The sequence below is a fragment of the Cupressus sempervirens genome, chromosome 10 (assembly GCF_028749045.1).
Source record: "Cupressus sempervirens isolate cs-2001-9-10 chromosome 10, ASM2874904v1, whole genome shotgun sequence".
Taxonomy (NCBI): Eukaryota; Viridiplantae; Streptophyta; class Pinopsida; order Cupressales; family Cupressaceae; genus Cupressus; species Cupressus sempervirens.
In genome coordinates, this window is record NC_143127.1 from 430,116,305 (window position 1) to 430,143,744 (window position 27,440).

The following is a 27,440-nucleotide window of genomic DNA, read 5'->3' on the forward strand; positions in this document are numbered from 1 at the left end:
TAATTAAAGTTTTTATCATTAATAAAATTTAGTAACTTCAAGTTTAAACAAACCAAATGTGAACAAACCAAATGTATTTTATAAACTTATTAAAATATACATGTTCTATTGGAGAAAATAAAAAGGTGGACCACAATTGCCTATCTTCTTCGTTTTAATTTTATTATTTAAATTTGTATTTAATTTTATTTAAGTTTTAAATAGAAATCATCATTTTTAATTAATTATATTTTTATTTATTCTTTGCATAATCTTACAATGAGAGATAGGATCCACATATAACATATTGATAATTTTATTTACTAATATGTGACGTGTAAGTATGAGAGATAATTTTGCAACTAAATCAAATATAACAGAGTATTATAATTTAAATGCCTCCAAAGCACTCTAGATGAACCTCAAATGGTTAAACGAGTACCAACCCTGACCCCATATTCTCTCTCCTCAAACTTTGCTCTCCAAAGAGGGAAGTCAGCATACTTATGTGTGCAATCAAAGTGAGATAAGGTTGAATCAACCTTCTCTCCAGTAACCTTCAACTGGTCCCTCCAACATTGTCGCTCAACAACCTGCTGATCAAAATCAGCTGCATGGGATGAAATAACAAATTTGCTTCAAGAAGAGGGAAACAACCCAACATGAGAGCCAACCTCCCAACAAGATGATACTCTACATATGTCCCACAAAGAAGATGGAGTATTTTTGTGAATTGTCACACAACTCACTAATGAATCCACTTCTACATCACAAGAACTACCCAAAACCTGACCCGCATCACCCATCAATGGACTACTCTCAGGAGAACCTAGCACAACATGTGGTTCTATGTTTTTCTCGACTAATGCACTCATCCCATCTATATTAGTTGCACCTGTAACCATGATGGATGCAGCCACATCCATCACCACAACTCGTGGATATAAGGTCATCACTAACTGTCCTTGTAGAAGTCTATACTATAACTACAACTGGTGAAGACTGTGCTTGGGCCAATGCCACTGTAGGCTCCTCAAACCATGACTATGACTCTTGAAGGGCCAACTGGTTGCTCTCCAATGAGTTTGCAGTCACCTCAAGCTCATGAGTGAGCTTGTCGGCCTCCTCTTCCCCTTCAGTGCATCATATAAATTACATCCCCACTCGAGAAGTTAGTCTTTGTCCGCAAGTAGTTGCAGGTAATTTTGTTTCAATATTCCAATTGCTTCTCGAAGAACATGAAACTCAACTAGCAAAAGGCCACTATCACAATGTTTATATGCCATGCGAGTGCTCCAACCATAAATTGCCAACTGCCAACATTTATCAAGCATCATTACAATGCTCAATGGTTGTAGCAATGATATTGTCATCTACCTTTAGTTGTTCAACCAAATGTTGTAGCCCCTAAAATGTATTACTCCCAAAATTTGCACTATGATATGAGATTGTATCCACGTCACTCATCTCATGACAAGCAACATCATTGTGTGCATTCAACAGCGCACACATCATCAACTAAGGTATTGCTGCTATGTAATTCAAAAGATGGTTCAACTGATAAAGTGGAGGCTGTTGTTTTCACAATCTTACACACACTTTTGTTTCCAATGTAACTGCAAGCCATTGCAAGTCACGATTCTGGTACCTATTACCAATGAATGAATTTTCTAATTTATTTTCCCAGGTCTGATATGAAAAATCAAATTCCTTGTTGCATGAATCTTCATCACAAATTTCATCATTAGTACCCAATTCTTCAGTACTATCATGTGGGAACTCATTGGTACCATCTTGCACATGTGTCATCACTACTATCCCATGTTGATGCAATGTATCACTGCTGCTGGCATCAATGGTTGATGTCATATCCTTGGCTTCATCATGATTACAAACCCCTACCACATGAGAATGATGGGACTTCATGTGATTGTCTTCAAATAAATCAGTAATGACAACATAGCACTATAGAAAATCTACTTCATCATGCATAGTCAAAAACAATAGTGGATTAGAGTTTCATAAGTATGAACACCACGGGAAACCTTCTCTTCGTGTAGCTGTTTGGATGCAACTAGTCTCTTCAAAAACACTCCCTCCTCCCCAATCTAGAAGTCATCACAAAATGTTTTATGCCCTACGTTTCCCCTAATGTAAGTCTGATCTTTAATCTCTGCGGGATCAGCTGCAAGCTGATCACTAGCTTCTGAAATTTCATTATAAAGATTTCTAGATGTCCCACTTGTAGAGACCACTTGTTTCTCTTCCTTTTTGTCTTATGAGGTATACCCCTTAAAAATGGATGTCATATACCATGCTTAACTATTCATGGTTGTCAGATTTGAAAGCAATTCATCCAACCTTTTGTATTTTGCTTAATCTTAGTGTAACACAAGTACAGGGGTACATCAGGACGCCAGGACGAGTTTCTGGGACGAGGGGACAATGCGCCTCAATTTTGAGATAGTAGGGATGTGGGCAAGGCACGACTGCAAGGGGAGGATAGGGCAAGGAGGGGTGTTGTATACTATACATATAGGACTTGAAATGCTAATTATGAAATGATGTTTAAGTATATCATACAAAATTAAAATACTTGAACATGGCAAAATTGCAACACGAACTAGAACCATTGAACATTGAACATGATAACATAGTGCACCAAATAGAAACATTCAAAATCAAAATCCAAATAGAAGTTCGAGTACCCATCGCAGTGATGGCGTGGTTGTGGAATGGCAAAGGTGTGGGTACTCCAAGTATCTGGTGCAGGGATGTCTCAGGGATGGGTACTTCGAGGTTTGGGGGGGTTGTGAATCCTCATGTTTCACTGCTTAATCTTCTCCAAGTTTTTCATTATGGCATTTGACTGCTTCTTGGAAATAATCGTGTTATTCAACTGGTTTCCATGTTCAATTGATTTCTTAGATCTCTCCATAACTAAAACAACTACAAAAGTGTCGGTCACTCAAAATCAAACATGTGAGCTCAATGGTTTCCACCCCCAACAGGATCGCAGGAAACTTCTCTATAACACTATAAGAAGCCCAACGAATTCTAATTCCCCCTCTCTAATATTCCTTTGTGTTTCTCAATCAATTTGCTTGACAATGGGCTCAAGAAAAATCGTCAAACATTTGTCCTGCAAAGTCTTTACCTGTTGTTCTTTGTTTCAGTTTGTACTGTTTTGGTCTTGTACATTGCCACTGGTGTTCTGAATGCCTCTAACAATAAAAGATTGACCAACAATGTCATTGGAATGTTATGCCAACTAGTTTTTGGACTTTTTACATGTGTATAAGTGACTGGAAATAATAAATACTTACACATGGCATGCAAACTCGACACTTACAACTGATTGACATTACGTCATACACTTGTCATGAGAACTAGTAAGCTGATTATGAGTAGTATAGACATGGCATTTCATCAAACATTTGTTGTTCATTCTTATTCCTCTACATTTAATTCAAACAATTCAAAATGTCAAATATTATGCATGAAGTAAGAGATAAAAATAACTATTCAAAAAACCTGAAGCAGCAATGTGTGTTCAAATTTCAGATTTATATCAAATCTGTTATCACAGCCTTCTGGAAATTGTCAAAATTGATACTAAGTCTTTGTATGGAATTTATTGGCACCCGTGACCCCTAAATCATGTCTTCCATATATCCCCCACTGCCCTAACATACAGAAACACAGCTTCCAGTCTATGGCTGCAGCCTATAAATGATGGCAGCTATCAAAAACTTCAACACAGCCTGTCATTTATTGCTTTGATCTGCTAATAAAGGATGCTACTACACTTGCAATAATAGCAGAGATCAAACACTGGAATTCAACTCCAAAAATCGCTCATATTAATACCAAACATGGCCTCTACATGAAGCCATTGATTTACACAATTCACAAGCTACAAGCAACCAATTCAAAGTGCTTGAACATCTTTATCAACTCTTCAGACCCTGGAATTCTAAAACACTTGTTCCAAATTCAACACACAAATTCATCAAATAAAAAATGCATCAAGAATGAAACCATTTCCTCTTTTGCCTTTGGCTTTTATAATTCCCAAGTAATAAATCGATCATGAGGGCTCATGTATACACTTCTCGTAACTTACAAGCGTATTTGCTTTTGTTGCATTTGAAATATACATTTATTTATATTCTCCTCCTTTTGATGCACACATTAAAAAAATTAAGTTAACTTTATTAGACACTTATCTCCCTTTTAAATAACAATTCATCACTTATTCTAAAATATAGTTTAAAAAAATTCAAAAGTCCCTTTAAATAAAGTCCACTTAATTTATCAATGATTTGCACTTATTAATTAATTATTATTAAAGATTGTTGGCTATTTTTGCCTCCATTCAGCCCATCGCATATAACCAATCTGAGAGATCTTCAATGGGTTGGACTCTTTGGTGGGTTAACACGTCAATTAGCAGTTGACATTTCATGTTATCCATAGTGTTCTTTGGCTGACTAGCTCGGTTTTTTATGTTGCCAAGTGGCTCGGTTACTGGCTTGGTCTCTTCTTTGGCCGAGTAGCTCGGTTTCTTCGTTTGCCAAGTTGCATGTTATCCCTTTCCCAAGTTTTTTTGACAAGGGCACGATTTGATCTCTTGCATCCAAACACATGTCTTCAAGGCTAGTTCTTTAATGCTGAGCGACTTTTTGGGTCTTGTTTTACGGCGCCAATGTATCTCCATGCCTCTTTATTGCTTGTAAGGATCAAATCTTTTGGATTGGATCTCTCTTACAGCTGGATGCATTTCTTTTGGTTTTCTATCACTTCTACAGGCAAGTTGCACTTCATGATCTGATCTCTTTCTGATATTTTTTGATTGCTTCTCTGCAACTCTCAACTCCACCGTGGTTGGGGTTTGAACTTCATGTCTAGATCTAAGTTATGCCTGATCTATGAAGGCAAGCTGTAAATACTTTTTCTAGGTTCTTCTCTGATTCTTTTACAGCAGCATTATGCTTTGTGATTGTAAATTTCTTGTTTTGCCTTGCATTAATAGAAACCCATGTTTCCTCTTACCATTTGACTATCTTGTGCATGTTTTCCCTTGTGTTGAATGTTTCTATTTTATCTTTTAAATGTGTATGTTGTGTTAATCTTCTCATGGTTGTTGCATTGTGAATATCTCTTTCCTTGCAACGTCTCATTTGTTCTAACCTGCATATGAATCTTTGAAGGGTTGATAAGAGTTAAGATCTCTGTAGTTTGGGGCCTTTTATCAATATTACATGCATCTACAGACAAAGATTGTAACCAAGTTTCAATCTAGTGCATCACTCCCTTCCCATTTCAGCAGTTTATTTTATTCACTCTCTCCCTTTTCCCTCAAAGTAGTCGTTTCGATGCATCCTAATCATAAGGAAGCCAGCCTTCTCCAGAGATTCTACCTCAAAGTGCAAGTCCCACACTTGGAGTTTATTTCCATGTTACACAAGGTCGCTTGAGGGTCATACCTCAAGCAAGGGTGCAGACTTTTGTGTCAACAAGTATAACTTAAATAATAATTATAATGTTATAATTCCATCATTACTCATTATTTCTTAATTCTGAATGAACCTGGGAGTTAACTATTGTATCCACTATGCATCCAACTGTCTTACTAAAATTAGTAAGGGTTCATCTCTATCAACCACTGAGCTGCTATAATTAGTAAATCCTTGAATACTAGATCAACAAAGATGCCAAAAGCCATCACTACAACTGAGGTTGTTCCAGATGCTTGCAAAATGTAGAAATATTGGATAAATGACTTAATATAAATAGTAAGCGTTATTAATGATTGTAGCTTTGATCCGATGATTCCAATTAATGAAATCAAATGTTTGAATGGCATATAGGCTTTAAACATTTGATGTCTATCCTTCACTATTATTATCATGGAGCATTAGTATTATTGATAATAAATTATTTAAGTATATATATTATAATCATGATAATACCTTGATCAAATATTATTTGTGATAACTAATGTCAATTAAAATATTAACAAGAGACATGTCTCTTAGTATCACATACATATTCATTGAGAGGGTAACCTAAACCACACAGAAACAAAATAAGTACTATTACAAGTTATTGCGGTAAATCTTTTAAATGGTATCCGAACAGGTTCCCTCTGGAACTGGAAATATAGAATGAAATTAAATCTATTAAGATTTGACTGGGGGAAAGATGCATGAAGACCACTATTAGAAAGTTGACATCATGCAAGCCGTGACTTTAACAATGAATGCAGCCTGTGTTTGAGATTGATATTCATAGCACAGTCACTATTGGCTTTGTCACCTTGGCCTTGTTTTATGGTAACAAGCTTAGTGTGATCTTCATTTAACACACCTTGTGCTCCCATATTTTTTATTAAATGTCCTACGTGAAACAGATGAATCGGTAGCATGTGATGAAGGGAAAAAAAAAAGTTTATTTTGTCTTGGATGAATAGGAGTCACAACCAGCGGTAGCCAACCGTACTTGATGTTAATTTCATTTCTCTACTCTACATGACAATTTCTCTTGTCAAATGCAGCTGTGAAAGGCAAGGGATTTTTTCACCCGTGTCATAGCTTTTGAGGACACGGCGGGAGCAGAGAAACATCAAGCAGTGGCCCTTCTAGTGGCATCACATGAATCAGTGTTCTACCAGTGTAGCATGAAACTTTGAAAGGCTGCCAAGACACCCTGTATGCCCATTCACTTCGCCATTTCTACAGAGAATGTGAAATCTACAGCACAACAGATTTCATATTCAGGGATGCAGCAGCCGTGTTTCAAAAATGTGTATAATGGCGAGGAAGCCCATGGAAGGTTAGCAGAACACAATAACTGCACAAGGCAGAAAGACCACCGAATTAGACACGGGGTTTTTTGTGCATGACTGCAATGTCACTGTGTGAAACTCCGATTGTAGTTTTGTTAGCATAGCAATTTGCACTCACCTTTGGAATAAGACCGATTCATATGCCTATTGGGGAGGAAATTTGAAAAGAAAGAGGCGATCAAAGAATACGATTTTGCATCCTATCAGCAATAGCAATCCTAGAACAGTCAAAAAATTACTATTTTTAAATGTTTTAATAGGCAGTAAACAATATCAGAATCTGCAAGCATGAGATCTATATATTTATGGGAAATATCAGACCTTTGAGATGAATAAATGACCTTGGAATCGCACTGAATAAAGTAACATGATGCTAGAGATATGCAGTTCACATAGGAGGAGATATTACAAGTTTGCAATCAGAATGGCAGATTAGCTAGGTTGTTAAAAATTAAAATACAACTCCATGAATAAGAAGTTATAGGCGGCAGTGTATAGCAGTGTCGTAGCCATTCCTGGCTCAAAATACAATCATTCCTCACCACTCTTGATACTTTACTGAGCAAGAGTAAAAGGGGAGAGTCTGATGCACTTCTAAATGAAGCACACACGATGACAATTAGTGCTGCAGTTGCAAATCAGACAGATCAGACAGATGCTACATGAACTAACATGGTTAAAAATGCTACAGGAAGTTATGCAGAAAGTTAATGTCATGTTTTAAATGTTTGTAATATAGTCCTATGTTGTGGTGGCATCAAGGGAGGAGTGATTCGATAAACTCTCTAATTATAGCCACTTAGGACAAAGTGTGTTTCATTGTGATGTTGAGTCAGTTTTCTTTAAGTTTGTTTTGTGTGTTTAATAATTAAGCCAACTAAAAAATCGACAGCTACAGGAAGTTGGCGGCAGTTTCTGATTCGTTATGATTTGAAAAACGGCTCTATGTTCTTGAATTTGGATGACGTTTCATCTTCCTACATCAGACATAGTAAAGTATAGAAAAGGCAGATTTTTTAATGTAATTGGGATCGGATGCATATCAGAGGAATAGAAAGTTCTTGAGTTTTTCTAATTTTTTTAAGTCTAAAGTTTGATATTCTGAACTCTTAGAACATATCGGTGGTTTTGTTTTAGAACAGCAACACATTGATCAGTTTTGAATTCAACTTAAATTTGTTGTTTTGGAATTGGTTTTAGAAAACACGATTTTCTAATTCAATTGTATGTAAAGTTCTACCGTTTTGAGGGTCGTGAAAATTGATGGGAGTCATTTAAACTCTCCACGATCTGTTTTTTGGGATCGTGGAGGAGTTTTGTATCATATGTTTTTGTTTTCTCTTTTGTTTTCCAGTTCTATGTATCCCTGCTCGTGTTGCACGGAAGTCAATCTCTAAATTGGGTGAATATGTTCATGTATTCACTGATATGTATAATCACATGAATAATATGTGATGTTGATAAACATCGATGCAAGCCATGAAATTTGCAGTTTCGATTCATGTTTGAAATGTCTTGTTCAACTGTCAGCTCAGACCCGAACTTAAATCTCATATGCAGGACAGTGGTGTGGATTCGAGCATAGTATATTATTGTTTAATAGTTCGTGTGCAGTCGGATGGATGTTCGGTTTTATGTATTCAAAGATGATCAAGTCATCTATGTATTTCAAATTAAGTAGGGAAGTGATCGGTTTGTATTAAGTTGATGCAGGAAACCAAATGTTGCGACAGAAGATTAAAAGAGTTCCTGTCGCCCATCACGTTATGAGTTGTTAATAAAAGAATCAGTTGAATAACAATCCGAGACAAGTTAGAATCGATCTTAAATGTGTATGTGCCCCTTGATGCAACTTAGTTGAGTGATTCATTTCCTCCTGAGTTTTCCAAGGTGAAGCTCTGCATCATTTTTGGTATCAGAGCTAAAGAGGTTTCAAATTGTGTGAAGTTACATGTTGTATATTCCTTAGCAAGTCTTCAGTAGGGTTAAGCACGATGGTGACCAATGCAAAGTTAGCTAAAAAGGTTGAGGAGCAAGAAGAGCTCTATCAAAAAGAGAATAGAGAAGTGAAGGATATTAGTAGAATTAGCCAGTAAGTTGGAACACGCGAAGAATGTGGTTGAGAAGAAAGAAATGAAAGCAGAAGAAGAAGAGGAGGAAGAAGTCCCAGATGATGATGAGGATGAAGTATTTGAAACTGAGAAACCATTTTTTAAAGCTTTGAAGGTTTTGGGAGGAAAATCCACTGAGTTACCTATGTTTACGGGAAAGATGGATGCTGAATTAGTATTGGAATGGATTAAAACTTTAGAGAATCACTTTGAATGTGAGAAGATTTCAGAATCATAGCAAATCAAGTTGGCTAAATCTAGAATGAAGGAAACAGCCCTTACATGGTGGAATTTTATACAAGAAGAAAGAGTGAAGGAAGAGAAAGAGGAAAATTTGTTCATGGAAGAAGATGTTGTCTATGATAAGAGGGACATATCTCCCTAAAGATTATTAAGTACAATTACATCAAAAAAGGCAAAATTTCAGACAAAGAGATATGGATATCTGCACTTATACAAAGGAATTTCAGAAGTTGAGTCTAAGATCAAAATTTGCAGGACCTGAGACTATCAAAGTAGCAAGATACCTAAATGGTTTAAGAATGAATATACAAGAGGAGTTGCAGTTGTTGAGTCCTAACATAGTAGCTAAATGTTATCAACTAGCTTTGAAAGTGGAGGAGAAAATCAAGATGAGACAAGAGAATAACAATAGAAGTAGAGGAAGACAATCATTCAGAGGAAGAGGCACATTTAGAGGAAGAAGCCCAAATTTTCAGCCACAAACAGAGACATATAATGAAGTAAACAAGTTTGATAATTTCAGAGGTAGAAGGCCAAATTTCAGAGGAAGATCACCAAGAAGAACGAATGGAACAATGAGATGTTACAATTGTAACCAAGAAGGTCACATGGCACACAAATGTCCAGCAAATGCAAGCTCTAGTACTCATGGAGAAAGGAAGATACGCCTTACAAAAAAAGCTGATTTACAAGATAATTCAGAAACTTATGGTTATCCAGAAAGGGGAGAAGCACTTATGATGAGAAAAACATTGTTGAAGATGCCTCTAAAAGCAGAACCACCACAGAGGAAGTTTGTTTTCAGAACTACTTGTAAGTCTGGAGGAAAGGTTTGCAAGGTATTGGTAGACTCTAGTTCTACAAAGAATTTTGTAGCTCTTGAAATGGTGAAGTTAAAGTTACCAAGAACACCGCATCTGTATCCTTACAAAATGTCTTGATTGAATAAAGGACAGTAGACTATAGTGGAAGAGCAAGCTTGAGTTGAATTTCAGATTGGAGCATACAAAGACAAATTATTGTTTGACATTGTCAATATGGATGCGTGTCATTTACTTTTTGGTAGACCATGGCAATACGATCTCAAGGCACAACATGACGGAGTAAAGAACACATACACCATTACAAAGAATGGAAAGGTCATTGAATTGCTACCTATAATCGAACCAAGCCAAATAGAATCAAAAGCTATAGAAGCTAAGATCACGGTAATGGGTACGAAATAATTTCTTAAAGAAGTTAAAAGAAAGAAGTGTCCGCTCTTTGCATTAATTCTAGTACTCGAAAATAAATTACAGAATGATGCTGAAAATCAGATTGAGGAACAAAAATCAGAAATGGAACATTCGAACTTGAAGGTGGAAGTGATAGAAACAGAGAAACAAAAGGTAGGGGAAGAAGTTAAACAAATTCTGGACAAGTACAAGGAAATCATAGCTGATGGAATACCAGGAAGTCTCCCACCTATGAGAGAAATCAGTCATTGAATTGATCTCATACCAAGTTCAACATTACCCAACAAGGCTGCATACAAGCTAACACCACAATAGAATGAAGAAATGGCAAGGCAAATCGAAGAGTTACTTGAAACTGGTTTGATTGGAAAAAGTCTAAGCGCATGTGCAGTACTTGCAGTCCTAGCACTGAAGAAAGAAGGAACATGGAGACTATGCACAGATTCGAGAGCATTGAACAAGATCACTATAAGGTACAGATCTCCAATGCCTAGAATAGAAGATTTACTTGATTGTTTGGGTAAGGCAAGATATTTTTCAAAAATTGATTTAAAAAGTGGATATCATCAAATAAGAATTAGGCCAGGAGATGAATGGAAAACAACATTCAAGAAAAATGAGGGATTATATGAATGGAAGGTAATGCCATTTGGATTGTCTAACGCTCCTAGTACATTTATGAGACTTATGAATGAAGTTCTCAAAGATTTTACAAGAAAGTTTGTGATAGTATATCTAGATGACATTTTAGCTTTCAGCAACACAAAAGAGGAACATTTGAAACATTTAGACTTGGTACTGAGGAGGCTACAAGAAGAAAAGTTGATGATTAATTTGGAGAAAAGCAGTTTTTATGCAAGAGGAGCTGACATACCTTGGATTTGTAATCTCAAAGGGAACACTCAAGATGGATCAAGATAAGGTAATTGCAATTCTTTCATGGCCAATTCCTAAAACTATTGCAGCAGTTAGAAATTTTCATGGTTTAGCCACTTTCTACAGAAAGTTCATTAGAAATTTCAGTTTGATTTGTGCACCTATTTTGAATACCATAAAAGGAGGGCAGAAATGTAAATTTGTTTGGACAGCAAAAGCTATTGAAGCTTTTGAACTTCTTAAAAAGAAAGTAGCCCAACAACCAGTCCTCGCATTTCCTAATTTTAGTATAGTCTTTCAAATAGAATGTGATGCCAGCAACATAGCAATAGAAGGTGTACTTAATCAAAAGGGTAGACCTATAGCCTTCTTTAGTGAGCAACTCAGTGAAGCTAAACAGAAATATTCTTCATATGATTTGAAAATGTATGCCCTTGTCCAACCCCTCAAGAAATGGAGACACTATTTGCTACCCAAAGAATTCATTGTATACACAGATAACTAAGCCCTTAGTTTTCTAAACAGTCAAGAGAAACTGAATCATAGGCATATGAAATGGGTAGAAACATTGCAAGCATTCACTTTTTCTATTAAACACAAAAAGGGAGTTGCAAATGAGGTTGTTGATGCGTTAAGTAGAAGAACTTTGACTAGGTCACAAATTCACTTGGAAACTACAAGAATTTCAAATCTGAAAGATATGTATGTTAATGATCTTGATTTTCAAGAGCTTTATCAATCATGTACTAATCCGGATGATAGATACAATCATGAGTATGTTGATTTTCTGATTCAAGAAGGGCTATTGCTCAAAGAAGGACAACTTTGCATACCAAAATGCTCTATGAGAGATAACATCATACAAGAGAAACATAGTGGAGCGTTATCCAGTCACTTTGGACTAGATAAGACTTCAGAGTTGGTTCGTAGACATTACTTTTGGCCAAAGTTACAAAAAGATGTAAGAAAATTTGTGGAAGAGTGCACCATTTGTCAAAAAAGCAAAAGTAAAAGTACTAATGCAGGATTGTATCAGCCCCTACCTATTCCTTCAAGACCATTGGAAAGTATCAGTATGGATTTTGTTATGGGATTACCAAGAACTCAAAAGGGGTATGATAGTGTTTTTGTTGTTGTAGACAAATTTAGTAAAATGGCACATTTCTTACCATGTAAATCCACTAAAGATGCTTTCATACATAGCAGATTTATTCTTCAAAGAGATAGTTTGAATTCATAGATTACCATTGAATATTGTTTCAAATAGAGATGGCAAATTTATAGGTCATTTTTGGAGCACCCTTTGGAAGAAACTTGGCACACATTTATCTTTTTCATTTGCATATCACCCACAAACCGATGGGTAAACGGAAGTTGGTTAAGATGTCTTACAAAACAATATGGAGAAAAATGGGATTCTATACTTGCTCAAGCTGAATTCTCATACAATGATACAGTGAATAGAAGCACAGGAAAATCTCCATTTTAGATTGTGTATGGCTAAGTCACAGGATTCGGCAAATCCCAAGCATGAGATTCGGATTTTGCCGAATATTAATTTTTCCTAAAAAATTCGATGAAAATCGTCAGTGTTCGCCAGCAAAAATTGGAGATTTTTTTTATTGCTGTAAATATTTAAAAACTACTATTGTAGGCATTTGGCAACATATTTTATAGGGTTTTGGAACCATTTTTTCAGCCCTGAAACGCATAAAATTCTGAAAACAAAGGATTCAATAGAGGTTTCAACGAAGGTTTGTATAGTCCTCTAGCGGTGGAGTGTGCACATGCGAAATCTCCAGCTCCTGTAGACGAGTGTGCACAGGCTCTTGCAAACACAATGATTTTCCTTATGCCTGCAATTTTCCGCTCCCGTGTCTGCGAAGTCCTCAAATCTCTCTCAACGTCACAATATTTCTTTAATTTATTTTAATGTAATAGTCTTTGTTAACTTTATTTAATAATGCTATGTAATATTCAGTTCGTTTCATTGTAATGTATAAATGAATTCTTTGTTATATTAAATTTAAGTACAAATGAAATAATATTCATGAATCTTAGGTTTATTTCTTTATAATGTAATAATACATAATACATATATTACATTATTCATTATAAATAAATTTTTGTTTTATTAAATTTGTTGATTATAAATGAAATGTTTAAAATAAAAATAAAAATTTAAGTAATATAATTGATTCTTTGAATTTTAAAATCTTTGACTAGTAGGTCATTAGATATATATTTAATTAGTCTATTAAATTAATGTAAAATAAAAAATTTGTTTTATACTTAGTAAATATTAAATACTATGTTTTATACTTTATAAATGTGTCATCATGTTTTATAGTTTTAAAATCTATTAGGCAATTCTAATTATTTTGATAATTTATAGGATATATTACATATATTTTTAATTATTTTTAAAAATAATTAAAAATATATAAGGCAAATTTAATTCGATTTTTTTCTCGAATTTTTTCTCTTGCCGAACTCCATTCGAATCTTATAGTCGTCGAACTCGAATTCGAACCTTGTGACTTAGGTGTATGGTACACACCCAAGAGGAATTCTTGAGTTGAAAGAACTTCCAAACACTTTTCCAAGTAGTTCACATGGTGAAGAATTTGCTGAAGCTATTGAAGAGGTCCAAGATCAAGTCAAATTGCAGCTACAAAATTCAAATCAGAAATACAAAGAATTTGCTGATCAAAAAAGAAGAGAAGTACAGTTCAAGGTTGGTGATTTAGTGTGGGCATATTTGAAGAAAGAAAAATTACCTCAAACGAAACATACAAAGTTATTACCTAAGAAGGTTGTTCCTTCTCAAATTCTAGAAAAATATGGACACAATGCATACAAGATTCAATTACCTACAAACATTGGTATTTCACCCATATTTAATCTTTGTGATCTCACACCATACAAAAGTTCAGAAAACCAACCAGCACATGAAGATTCAGTATCAACAGATTTGCAGCAAGTATCTAAACCAGCACCACCTCAATTGGAGAAGATACTCCATACAAAGATAAAGAAGACTCGAAGGAGACAGTATACACAATATTTAGTCAAATGGAAGAACAAACCAACAACAGAAGCTATTTGGATGGATAAGAAACAAATCAGCAAGCATGGTTCATCATTACAACATCTCATCTCAAGTGGACTTGAGATTCATTCTACAGGGGAGTATGCTGTAGTGGCAGATCAAATAGATGCTATAAGAACTAACATGGTTAAAAATGCTACAGGAAATTATGCAGAAAGTTAATGTCATGTTTTAGCTGATAGGCTATTTGTGGGAACTTTGTCATAGGAAATTAAATTTTTGACGGAAAATTTGCAAGAGTTTGGCCGGAAAATTGAAAATCCTTCCCGTTAATTATTTACCAGTCAGTTTTTATCTCCCTCCACTTTTAACTCTTGTTTTGATATTTATTAGTTGTTATCTCCACTTTTAACTATTGTTTTTCTTTTTCTATTTATTAGTTGTGATCTCCACATTAGCTCATGTTGTGGTCTATTCAGTTAACTTTTGATTTTTAATATTGATTTAGATTTTAGATTTTTAATTATTTTAATTAATTTTATATTAGTTTAATTTTTTTTTAAATATTATTTTTTAGTTTCTATAATTTATTTAGTCAATAGAATATTTATTAGACATTTTTTTTTGTATTTCTCTTATATATTTTTCATAATAGAGTTTTTGATAAGTTTTTTTAAATGATTATTTTTTCATATTTGATAAATTTAATTTAAATAAATAATATTTATTAATATATTTACAAGATTTTAGTAAATATTATGTTATTTAAATTAAAAATTATTAATAATCTAACTTGTTCACATAAGATTATAATTTAAATATCCAATTTTAACTATTGTTTTTCTTTTCTTATTTATTTAAAAAATAACTACTTGTGATCTCCACATTAGATTATGTTGTGATCTCTATTTATTAAACTTTTAATTTTTTAAATTGATTTAGGTTTTAGTTTTTAAATTACTTAAAATTATTTTTTTATATTAGTTTAATTTTTTCTTTAAATATTGTTTTTTCAGTTTCTATAATTTATTTAGTCAATAGAATATTTGTTAGAGATGTCGCTATTTTTCATATTATTTTTTTTGTATTTCTCTTATTAATTTTTCGTAATAAATTTTTTGATGGGTTTTTTTTTAAATGATTATTTTTTTCATATTTGATAAATTGAATTTAATTGTAAAATATTGAAATTATTGAACACGTTTCTCAAGTAATATTCAAATTTCCTAAATATTGTAAATTTTATATCTATGTTTTAATCTTCAACTTTTTATTTTTGTATTTTCATTTTTTTAAAACTTATATTTACATTATTTAATGTTCATTCTACATTTTTCTCTTAAATCTCATCTCCTATCGGTGCACTCGTTGCATGTACAAAAGCATGCGACTACTAATTTAAATGTTTTCAATTTTAATGTTTGTGATAAAGTCCTATGTTGTGGTGGCATAAAAGGAGGAGTGATTCGATAAAATCTCCAATTATAGCCACTTAGGACAAAGTGTGTTTCATTTTGATGTTGAGTCAGTTTTCTTTAAGTTTATTTTGTGTGTTTAATAATAAGCCAACTAAACAATCGATAGCTACAGAAAGTTAGCAGCAGTTTTTGATTCCTCATGATTTGAAAAACGGCTCTATATTCTTGATTTTGGATGACATTTCATCTTCCTACATCAGAGATAGGAAAGTATTGAAGAGGCAGATTTTTGAAAGTAATTGGGATCGGATGCATAGCAGAGGAATAGAAAGTTTTTGAGTTTTTCTGATTTTTGTGATTCTATAGTTTTGGATTTGTGATTTTCTTTGTTTTCTTTCCTGAATCAATATTCTGAACTCTTAGCATATCGATGGTTTTGTTTTAGAACAGCAACACATTGATCAGTTTTGAATTCAAGTTAAATTTGTTGTTTTGGAATTGGTTCTAGAAAACACAATTTTCTGATTCAATTGTATGTAAAATTCTACCGTTTTGAGGGTTGTGAAATCGATGGGAGTCATTTAAACTCTCCACGATCTATTTTCTAGGATCGCGGAGGAGTTTTGTATCATATTTTTTTGTTTTCTCTTTTGTTTTCTAGTTCTATTTATCCCTACTCGTGTCACGCAGAAGTCAATCTCTAAATCAGATGAATATGTTCATGTATTCACCGATATGTATAATCACATGAATAATATGTGATGTTGATAAACATCAATGCGAGCCATGAAATTCGTAGTTTTGGTTCATGTTTGAAATGTCTTGTTTGATCGTCGGCTCGGACCCGAACTTAAATCTCACATGCAGGACAGTGGTGTGGATTCGAACATAGTTTATTATTGTTTGATAATTTGTGTGTAGTCGGATGGATGTTCAGTTTTATGTATTCAAAGATGATCAAGTCATCTATGTATTTCAAATTAAGTAGGGAAGTGGTTGGTTTGTATTAAGTTGATGTAGGAAACCAAATATTGCTACAGAAGATTAAACGAGTTCCTGTCACCCATCAGGTTATGAGTTGTTAATAAAAGAATCAGTTGAATAACAATCTGAGACAAGTTAGAATCAATCCTGAATGTGTATAGTTAGAATCAATCCTGAATGTATATGCGCCCCTTGATGCAACTTAGTTGAGTGATGCATCAATTAGGAGTGAAGATAGCAGAGATCCATTTTCCCGTCGCCTAAGAGGGTTTATCAACACCCTGCCAAAATTCTATATCGACCTCTTTGAGATAGTTATTGTCACCAATTGTTTTGCCTACTAAGACATGTAAGATCATTTTAATACAATTCAGACATTATGAATGATATCAGATTCTGTGTGTGAATCCATTCTTGGATTAGTAGCTGAAAAAATGCACTAGGTTGTTGAAATTATGGGTAGAGCAACAATTATCTCCTTTGCTGATTCACAAGTAATTGGGGTTACTGATATCAGGCATATTATAATCTGCAAATCATTAAAACATACGGCTGAAGATATAAATCAGACTCATTTTTTGTTGTCAAATGGCTCTGGCATAGCAATTGAATTAACCAGCTTTCACACATATATATCTCTCTCAAGAGATTATTATCATAGCTATTTGCAAATCATCTTAAAACCAGGAGAGGGGATAGAAAGAAGTCTCTTGTATTTGAAATAACAATAACAGTGCCCTGCTAAGACACTTATCCTAAATATTATATGTTCATCGGGCTATGAACTGAAGATTCAAGAAATACACCTACAACAACCATTACTTCCATGATTGAGCTGCTACTACTGTTATAGAGGTGTGAATTAACAGGAAATAAAGAAAAGAGAAACATTTGGATTTCTCAGCGTTTCTTGGGTCCATGGTTGCAGAATCAAGCTATGCTCTAGTGTGTCGTTTCAAACAAGGCATCATATTGTTGCATGGTCTCTTAATTTGTGACTCTCCATACATTTGTGAAATTGTTGAGGGAGGTGGAATTCATTGTTTCAAGGTTTAGTGTTACTTTGTCGAACGATGCTTCATCTCTCCCAGTTGTCATGCTAAGAATGGACTAATGAATTGCAAATGAATCACCGTGATTCAGTTACATGGTCGAACTGTTCGTGTTCAAACTAATATAGTTTGAACCATAGATGTTAACATTCATATTAGCAGTGAATGAGAGTGCCATCTGAAGTAATAGAGATGCTATGCTGTCATAAGATGATAAGGGGGGCGTTCTGCACTAACAATTGGATGAGAGTGCCATTTGAAGTAATAGATGGGAATTACATCTCTATATATTATTGGCGTGAACCTCAACTCAGAAATCTATGAGATCTATCCTCAAGATTTTGTATCAAGGCGACAAATTCAACAAAGGGCAGAAATACCAGAAGGTACTTCGAACAAGGAGTACTTGGATTGCTTGGAAAAAAAACCTTGAGGTTGCTAGGAATGCATTCAACCCAAAATTGGTTAAAGTGCAAGAACTGACATTTTTGCGGATAAGTGCTTACTTAAATTATAACAGTGTTCCTAGGGTTGGCAAGGTGTAGAACACCTACTCTGATCATTAAGTAGATATGGTAGATTAGTGATCAGATGCAATGAAAGAAATGTGTTTTTCTTCCACAATATAGTATGATTAGGTGCAATGAAAGAAATTTTTTTTTTTACACAATATGCTATGATGATTAGATGCAATGAAAGAAATGTTTTTTTCTCCTCAAGATACTATGACACTGGTAGACTATAAACCTGATATGATTGTGCATATCAAAATAATGCCTGCAAATGGGGACTGCTGTATCAGAGCCATATCTAGATAAAGCTAAATTAATTGATGTTTAACAGCTTCCGACTCCAATAGATCTCTCCCTGTTGATAATCAGATGAATGTATCTATATATTTGATGCACAGATATGGATAGAAGGGTGCTCTAAAGCACCCTTAGAGCGATAATACATACTCATAATAGTTTACTACAGAAATTGGCATCAGAATGGTCTAATGCATTAACTCTGGGAGCTTTTGTATGTACAGGACCCTTGTAAGATAGTTGCAACTCGGACTTATCATAGCTATAAACAACTTTGGCCCAAAAGAAGACTGTTCAAAAAGTCTCTTCCCTCTTCCCTCACATTTCCTGGTGCTTGAATACTATAGGCAACCTTGAAACAGATCTGTCTTCAGACCTAGATTTTTTCATTACAAGGTGAATGATCTGATTTACACATATGCAATGACTCTCTAAAGAAAATTTTTAAAGTTTTCTTATGCAAATTGTTTTTCAACCCTTGTAATTCATTCATTTCCAGATGTGCTTAATTTATGCGACCTTCTTGTATGGCTACCATATCTTCCTTGTCTTAACACTTTACTACCAAGCAAAACCCTCAGAAATACTGGAAAATTGGGAAGTACATTTGCCAATTAACCTAAAATTAAAATGCCATATTTTCCCAGGCTACATGTTAAATAAGCACAGAAACCGTGGGCAGATCATCCACAATTTGTGAGATTTCTTGTGATGAGACATTGAGGGCACTAAAGCAGAGAAAAATACTTTTGATAGTTGCATCCCAGTGTGTTGTGTCATATGAACAGAGGCTCGTAAGACTTATTTCTGCTTTGTGTTGATTGGCGACACTTCCAGTGTTTTCGCTAGTTTAGTGATGGGCTCTGTTGACAGTTCCGAAGAAACCTGTTGAATTTGCAAACCACAAACTTGCTTCTTTAAAAGGCTTCCAAAATGCGAGTACGAATATTTGCAACTAATGGGGCTATCCAGAGCTACAAAAAAAAAAAAATTGTTGTCTACAAAGCTGTCGGTGTTATAAACCCCTTAGAGATTGCATGAATAACTGTTTTTCGAACTTTTGATGACAAGGTCTAACATATATATATTCTCACACTCAATCTAGTGCATTTCTCTCAGAATGGAACCTGACGGAAAATAGTTAACGACACAAAACTCTTATTTTAGGGGGCATCTGCCCTATGCAAAATTTGTCCTAGTGACAAAAAACACAATTTAGCGGCCCTGTCTGCGAAGGCCCAGCATCCAGTCTTGCAAAGAGTTAATGAGAAAACAGAGCATAACTAAACACAACATTACGAGAATTCAGTTTACTTGTTTACCAGAACAGAATATATTATGAATTCCATTGGCTAGCAGTTCAAATTTTTGAAATTAGAGATTTCGTGTAGTTACCTGCACATCATAAAACTTGATATAAAACCTTGACTTGTCGACGGAGAGCTTGGACTCGAGGATGTCTGAAATCGCTGAACTGAGTTTTCCGTTGACAGAAGGACCCAGCCCTCCAATGGAAACAAGCTCGCCATATGCAGCTGGTTCCTCAGTACCCCCGAATGAAATGGGTACTCCTCCTTTCAGCAACACCATCACATACTAAACACAAGAACATAATTGAATGTGTCATCGTGATTCATGCTCATATGAGCAGCTAGGCAAACTTGAAAGAAATGAGTTAGCTTACAGATTCAGGTTTGCCAATGACCCTGGCCACAGCCTTGCTGCAATCTTTGAGGATGTCTGAACTTACGACCCCGTCCACAGGTACATTGGTTGTCAGATTCAGCGTAGGCATTTCCGCACTCTATAACTGTCACGCAACTTCACGAATTTGAAGGCTAGGCTTCCGCTTTTACGAGTCTTTTCAATAAATATGTAAGCTGCTCTAGAAGCTCCTGCCTTATCTAATTTTGTGCTACATTTTGAGGCTACGTTTTTCTGGATGGAAATTGTAAATCCTTTCGGTCATCCTTAACGTTTGGTTGCTGGAATTACCCTCGAATAAGGAAACGGGAATAGGAAAATTGGAATAAATCTATTTCAATTTTGATCCAATGCAAGAATAAATCTAATTCTTAAAAAAAATTGGAATTCGATTTATTTTCATTTTGGACCAAAATTGGAATAAATTTATTTCAATTTTCCTATTCTCGTTTTCTTATCCCAAATTCCAGCAAACAAACAGGCCCGCCTATGGTAGAGAGTTTGTTCCTATTTTTATTTGAGGGTAGTCCCATAGGAAAATGAATAGGGCAAATATAATATAAAATATAAATATAGAGAGATAGGAGGGAAGGTACATTTTTTAAGGGGTACATTTTCTTAATTCAATCTTTTAATTATTAATTTCTAACAAGTAAAATATAATTAAAAGTTTGTTTATAAATTTTATGAACAAATAGTGTTAATACTATTGTTGTAATTTTGAATCTTATTTAGGTTTTGCAAAAATAGAGGCTAGAAGGCTACGATTGATTCCAAGTGTGAGGTAGAGTTTGCAAGCATAGAAGGAGGATGAAAGGTTGGTGATTAAGGTGACAAGTAAGAGGATGACGTGACTATTTAACAATTGAAGGTGGTGGTAGCCACAAGTAGAGGAAACTGGAAGAAGGAAGCACATTGGCAAGGAGAAATAAGAAGAAGAGGATGAGAGAAAGTTGAAATGAAGATTCGTAAGGAGAAAGGGAAGAGGGCAACAGTAGTGGAGAGGAAGGAGGAAAAGGAGGGAGATGGTTGAAGTGGAGAAATCAACTTTTGAGTCAGTGATCCTTAAATAAATCTATAGATAGACATGAATATATGTCTTTGTGAAGTATCCTAAATCGTAAACTAAAATTTTACTCCACCAAAACTTGCCAAACAAAATACCAAACCACTACCTAAAATAATTCTCAATAGATACCACCACTAACCAGTCTGCAACAAATCATTTGTAACTTATGGTCGATGGTTAGAAATAGACAACGATTCTCAATAAGTAAAGCCTGAAATAATTCTCAATAAATGTAGAACAAATACTTTTGGATAAGTGTTTACACATTTTATCCACAAGGTTAACTGGATAGGATAATAAAAAAGGTATATAAGAGATGCATTTTGCTTGTGCGAAGTATAGTAATATTATGCACATGATATGTGAGCTTTATATATGATAGTATATTGATGTCTTGATGGTTAGATATAATTAGTTGTTGCCTGGGCATGATCAAATGCAAGGTACACAAATTACTATTCAGTTATTGAATATATCAGTACAGTTAGTTTTGGTATAGGATTTATAACTCTTGTATATATTATATATCATTGTATGAGTAGTGAGCAACTATAAAACAACTTCTAATAGGGTTGAGATCTCTAACAAGGACTTGTGAACTAAATGTATGTAATAGACTCCTAACAAGGTCAACACTCCTAACAAAGTATTTGCATATTAGTGCATTTCTTGTGGGTACCATCCCCACTAGGGTTTTCCCTAGTTAACAAATCATGGTGTAATGAGTTTCTTGGTGTTATGTACTTAATTTTTCAATTCATTCATTTATTCATGTATATGGTTAAGTATTGAAATATAGTTGAGCTCAAAGTGTTGGAATACTGATTTAACCCACCCCCGCCCCATTATTCTTTGTTTCTAATAGTATTCTAAATCACAAAATAAAATTCTACTCCACAAGAATTTGTCAAACAAAATACCAAACATGGCCTGAAATAGTTCTCAATAAATACTACCACTAACTAGTATTTAACAAATCATTTGTAACTTCTCTGAATCGACACACAAATACATGTGATGAAAAATATAGTATGTAGACTCACCAAATATCATCGCATGACATTTGCTATCTTAGGTTTAGCAAATTGTGTCTTCACTTAAACTCTATCTACATTGATGAACAACAGGAATAATGTCGCATGGATAGATATGTTGATATCAATGACTAAACATTAATGCCAAACACAAATAGCAACATGTTCTCCCACAATCTAAAAATCTCTCCCATAATCATAATATCTGTAATAGATATGGCAAGTCTAGATGGATGGATGAAAATTTCTCAAGGATGTATATCTTTGTTGATCTTGATGTATAATGGGGGAAATGGATGAAAATTAGGAATGATAGGCATAAGGGGATGGAGGAATATAAGATCCCAATATGGATGGAAGGTTTGAAGGTTTTACCTTGGGGATATAAAGACCCGAGATGAATTTGGAGGATGAAAATAGATAATGGATAGGGATATCAACACCATAGAGTGAGTGATATGGCCAAGGCTCTCATCTTTGGGATTCATCTTTATGTCAATGTGTTCATGAATATATTTGATAGGAGCAATTGGTGCTTGAGGCTATTTATGTATAGGCTAATTATTAGGAAGAATGGGAGAGTTTTGAGGTTGATATGAAGGAGTATAACAATGGAATGAGGGGATACTCTAATCTTAACAAAGATCTTTTGATAGCATAGGAAGAGTGTCTTTATCTTGATTTTCAATAAGCTCATTTGGGATGATGGAAGTAATATCTTGATCTTTCTTAGGAGGTTGAAAGGATAAGGGAGATGCAGGGCTATGTAGCTCTTGAGGTGAAGGGATAACAAATCATCATGGAGTTATAAATTATTTAGATATGGGATTATGGTTTTATTTAGGACTCATATGTGTCTTAAGGTGCCCCTTAAGACAAACCTTTTTCAACATCCTCTTAAGACATCCATTTTTGACATCCCCTTAATACATTAGTTTTATATTTCCTATTAGTTCTAGTTTAATTACTCATGACAAATTAGTGAGAATAAACTACTTTTTTGTTCATGTTATATCTATGTTTTTTATGTATGATTTGATATGCATGCTGAAATATTTTAATGCTAAAGTTAATGAACATGTCCTAATGTACAAAAGGAGTACATAATTAATGAAAGTATGAACATTCATAACATGAACATGTGTGTATAACATGAACATCCTAATGTACACAAGTTGTCTAGACTTAATAAAATTATCAACATTTTAAACATGAATATATATAAAAACACGAACATATATAATGTATGAATATATAATAGTAAATATATATAATGTACATGAATTGTCTACAAAATAACATGTACATGAACTCGTTAGATAATATGTGTATACATACAATATATGAAATAACACGTAGATATGAAATGTCTCAAGAGTAATATGTTGGCATAATTGTCTTTAACCTTGAAGATTTATTAGTAGATTGATCGATGGACTTGGTTATCAAAGGTATTGTTATTGGTGTCAAGACACAAGAAGGAACAAAGACTAGTAGGGAGCAACGAGCGACAAGGAACACTGATGTGTAACTCTAGTTCACAACCTAGGTGATTAGAGAAGAAAAAATGTGTGAGCCCGGTAGAGGTGATGACAGAAGTAGTCTACTTAGATGAAGCATGCTAAGGGAAGCATGTGTGAGCAGAAGGATGCCAAGATAAAAGGAAAGCAGATTGATTGGTGGACATACAAGATGGTTTGGCCAAGTTAGAAAGGAAAGCATGGATTAGGATACACGTGAGTGCCACATCATGAAGTGGGTATGAGTGCACTCATTATCACACTTAATGATGGGTTAACATATTGAGGAACAGCCATAAGAGTTCAAATTTGAGTTCTTTCCAACAAGAGCAAGCCACTAAGGACACATGACACTCATGAATCAAGTACAAACATGCTAAATCTAAGAGCAACACACTGCTATAATAGGAAGTCAAGCAAGCAGTAGGGGTGAGAATTCAAATTTTAAATTTGCAGCTTAGGGCTTTTAAGCGAAGCAAGAAAAGTATAAAAGGAGATAGATTCAAAAGAGAAAGGGTTAGATTGTTGAGTGATTAGCTAGAGGGCCAGAAGGGTCAAGCTAAGTGTAATCTCAAGGTGTGAGGGAGAGTGATAGAGAGAAGTCACTTCCTAAGAGTTAAGGTGTTGAGGAGAAGCTAATAAGCCTGAACAACACAAGAGTAATTGTGCGCAAGAGCAAGGAAAGACAAGCTCACAAGTGATCAAAGTCTAAAGTTCCAGAGTCAAGAGAAGGAAGAGCATTGTTCCACATGGGTTAAGAGAGCTAAAGAATGATCTATTCCAAGATAAGTGCAATATCTACTTTGTTATATTATTCCCTATTGTTTACTAATCTTTGCAACTATAAATCTTGTCAAGGGTGGACCCTAATAGGTTATTTGTACTAAATCTACTAACAAGATAACACATTAACTTGTGTTCAAAAGTCCTTTAGCCAGGCTGCTCCTAACAAGGAAATACTCTAACAAGTTGTATCGAAATCCCTTAATTGGGTGGAACCTAACAATGTCTTTGTAATATTTTAACAGAGATACGCTCTTGATTGGGCACACTTCAGGAGAGTGCAAGGTTTGTAAGGATCAACTCACACACTATGGTTTTTACCCTAGTAGGGTTTCCATGAGAAAAATGTTGTGTTTTCTGTTGTTATTTTCATGTTCTTTTTTTTTTCTTAATCCTGACCGGTTAAGTTATAGAAAACACAAACTCGTAGGCAAGTGTGAAGTGTGATAGAGAGTGAAAAAGTTAAAATTAGTGAGTAACTGATTCATCCCCCTCTCTATAACCTGACATGTGGTAGGACCAAAAATTGGTATTAGAGCCTAGGTCCTCTAAAGTAAAGAGTTTAACGACTCAAGGAAATGATCAAAGGTGTTATAAGAGAGATGCATTGAAGTTTTCCAAGGAAAATTATAGCTCATAGTGTAGAAAGATGTGTTTGCATTTGAGAACTCTTGGCGATGCTTGCTAGACCCATGTAGAGGTCAAATATGTTGAACATGTTAATCAAATCAGCTCATACTAGATAAAGGAGAAATAAATAAACACAACCACAATGGATGCTCTAGCAAGCACCTTGTCCTACTATGAGTACAAAGATTTTGAAGACCCAGAGATAACATACGAGATGTGGGAGAAGCTCAAAATCATCTATGGTATTGATAAGCATGTCATCAAGGTTAAAGTTAAAAGCCTGAGAGGAAATTTCAATGGCATGAGGATGTAGAAAGGCAAAGATATTAAAGCCTATGGCAAGTGGGTAAGGATGTAATGCTAGTCATCAGAGCATCTGGAGGCATACTACAAGAAGATGAGTGTATAAGCAAGATGTTGAGAACCCTACAACCCAAATATGTCATAAGGGTGTTAGCCATTCAAGAGCTAAGAACAATAGACAAGATTGAGGTATCTCTTGATGCCTTGGTAGGTAAGCTCACTACATTTGACCTTAGCAACCTCAACAACAGTCAACCACCCAAGGTTGAAATTGCATTCAAAGCCTTAGTTGCACTAGCTATAACAAAAAAAGGAAGGGAGGAGGCAAGCACATCCAGATACATGAGAGACTTGAAAAGCTTGTATGTTGAAGAAGCCAAACAAGAAGAGATGGAGGCTCTTTTTGCAAAAAGAATGGTCAGAGGAAAGGGGAAGTACAAAGGTAAGCTTCCTTTCAAACTTTTTAACTGTAAAAAGTAGGACACTATGCTTCTAGATGTCTACAAAATGTGAAGAAGGTGACTAATAAAAGATGGCAAAGTCTCAAAGGGAAGGAGAAGAAAAGATGCTACATTGTGGAAGAAGTTTTAACTGATGAAGAATCAACCAGTGATGATGATGATGACAAGGATAAAGTATCCTTTGTTGCTATCACATAAGAAAGGGAGGAGAGAGCCCTGATAATGAATACCGGTATCCACAAGAACTAGATAATATGATAGTGGTTGCTCACACCACATGTTTGGTGATAGCAACAAGTTCCATGAGGTTAAGGCCTACAATGGAGGAATGGTGAAGTTAGACAACAAATTACCATGCATAGTGATAGGCAAGGGTAATATAGCCCTGAATAAATCCACTACTTGTGAAGATATATATCTAGTAGAAGGATTGAAATATAACCTTTTGAGTGTGACCCATTTGATGGACAATGGTTATAGGTTTGAGTTTAACAAAGGGTCTTGTAGAATATTTGACAAGATAGGAAAACTCTTAGCTATAGGAGAAAAAAGTAGATCTGATCTTTTCTACCTCAATATTGCTAAAAATACTTGTATGGTAGCTAAAAATGATAATATTTGGTTGTGACATAGAAGATTATGTCATGTTAATTTTGAAAGCATGTAGGAAGGAAAAATTGTGTAAGGGGTTTACCCCCTATTGCCAAACCTGACAATTTTATGTGTTAAGATTATCAACTAGGGAAGTTTGCAAGTTCTAGCTTATCTAGCAAGTCACTTACTTTTAAAATAGTTCTAGATCTAGTTCATACTAACTTGTGTGGTCCCATGAGGACGAAGAGTGTATCTAGTGACATATACTTTATGTTGTTTATTGATTTTTTTTTTCCTAAAATGATGCAAACTATCTACTTGAAAGAAAAATTAGAAGCCTTCCACATGTTCAAAGTCTACAAGGCCAAAGTGGAAAGGGAGACCAATAGATCATTTAAATGCTTGAGATCAGACCAAGGAGCTGAGTTCACTTCATAAGAATTTAAAAGCTACTATGAGAAGCATGAATCAAAAGACAAATTCCAGCTCCCAAGACACCTTAGTAGAACAGTGTTGCTGAAAGAAGAAACAAAACCATCATAGATTGTGCTCGAACATTGATGAATCAAAACAATGTTGTACGGATCTACTAGAGAGAAACTATAAGCACAACTATGTACACCTTGAACAAGATACACATGAAAAAGTGAACAACGAAGACTCCCTATGAATTAGTTACTTCAAGGTATTTAGAAGAAAATATTACATCAAGAGAGATGAATACCAAGGAAGG

At 34.7% G+C, this 27,440-nt stretch overlaps 1 protein-coding gene across 2 annotated transcripts in view; it reads right to left on the reverse strand.

Moving 5' to 3' along the window:
- LOC149534559 (Tautomerase/MIF superfamily protein) overlaps positions 1 to 20,548 on the reverse strand; it is a 31,222-nt gene extending 10,674 nt beyond the window's left edge. For both annotated transcript variants that reach the window (XM_089805212.1, XM_089805211.1), the window contains exons 1-2: positions 20,294 to 20,548; positions 20,005 to 20,205 (exon numbers count right to left, since the gene is read on the reverse strand). In XM_089805212.1, the coding sequence (XP_089661338.1) occupies positions 20,005 to 20,205; positions 20,294 to 20,404 (312 nt within the window). In that variant the 5' untranslated portion in view covers positions 20,405 to 20,548. The remainder of the gene's footprint in view (positions 1 to 20,004; positions 20,206 to 20,293) is intronic.
- Between the last annotated feature and the right edge of the window lie 6,892 nt (positions 20,549 to 27,440).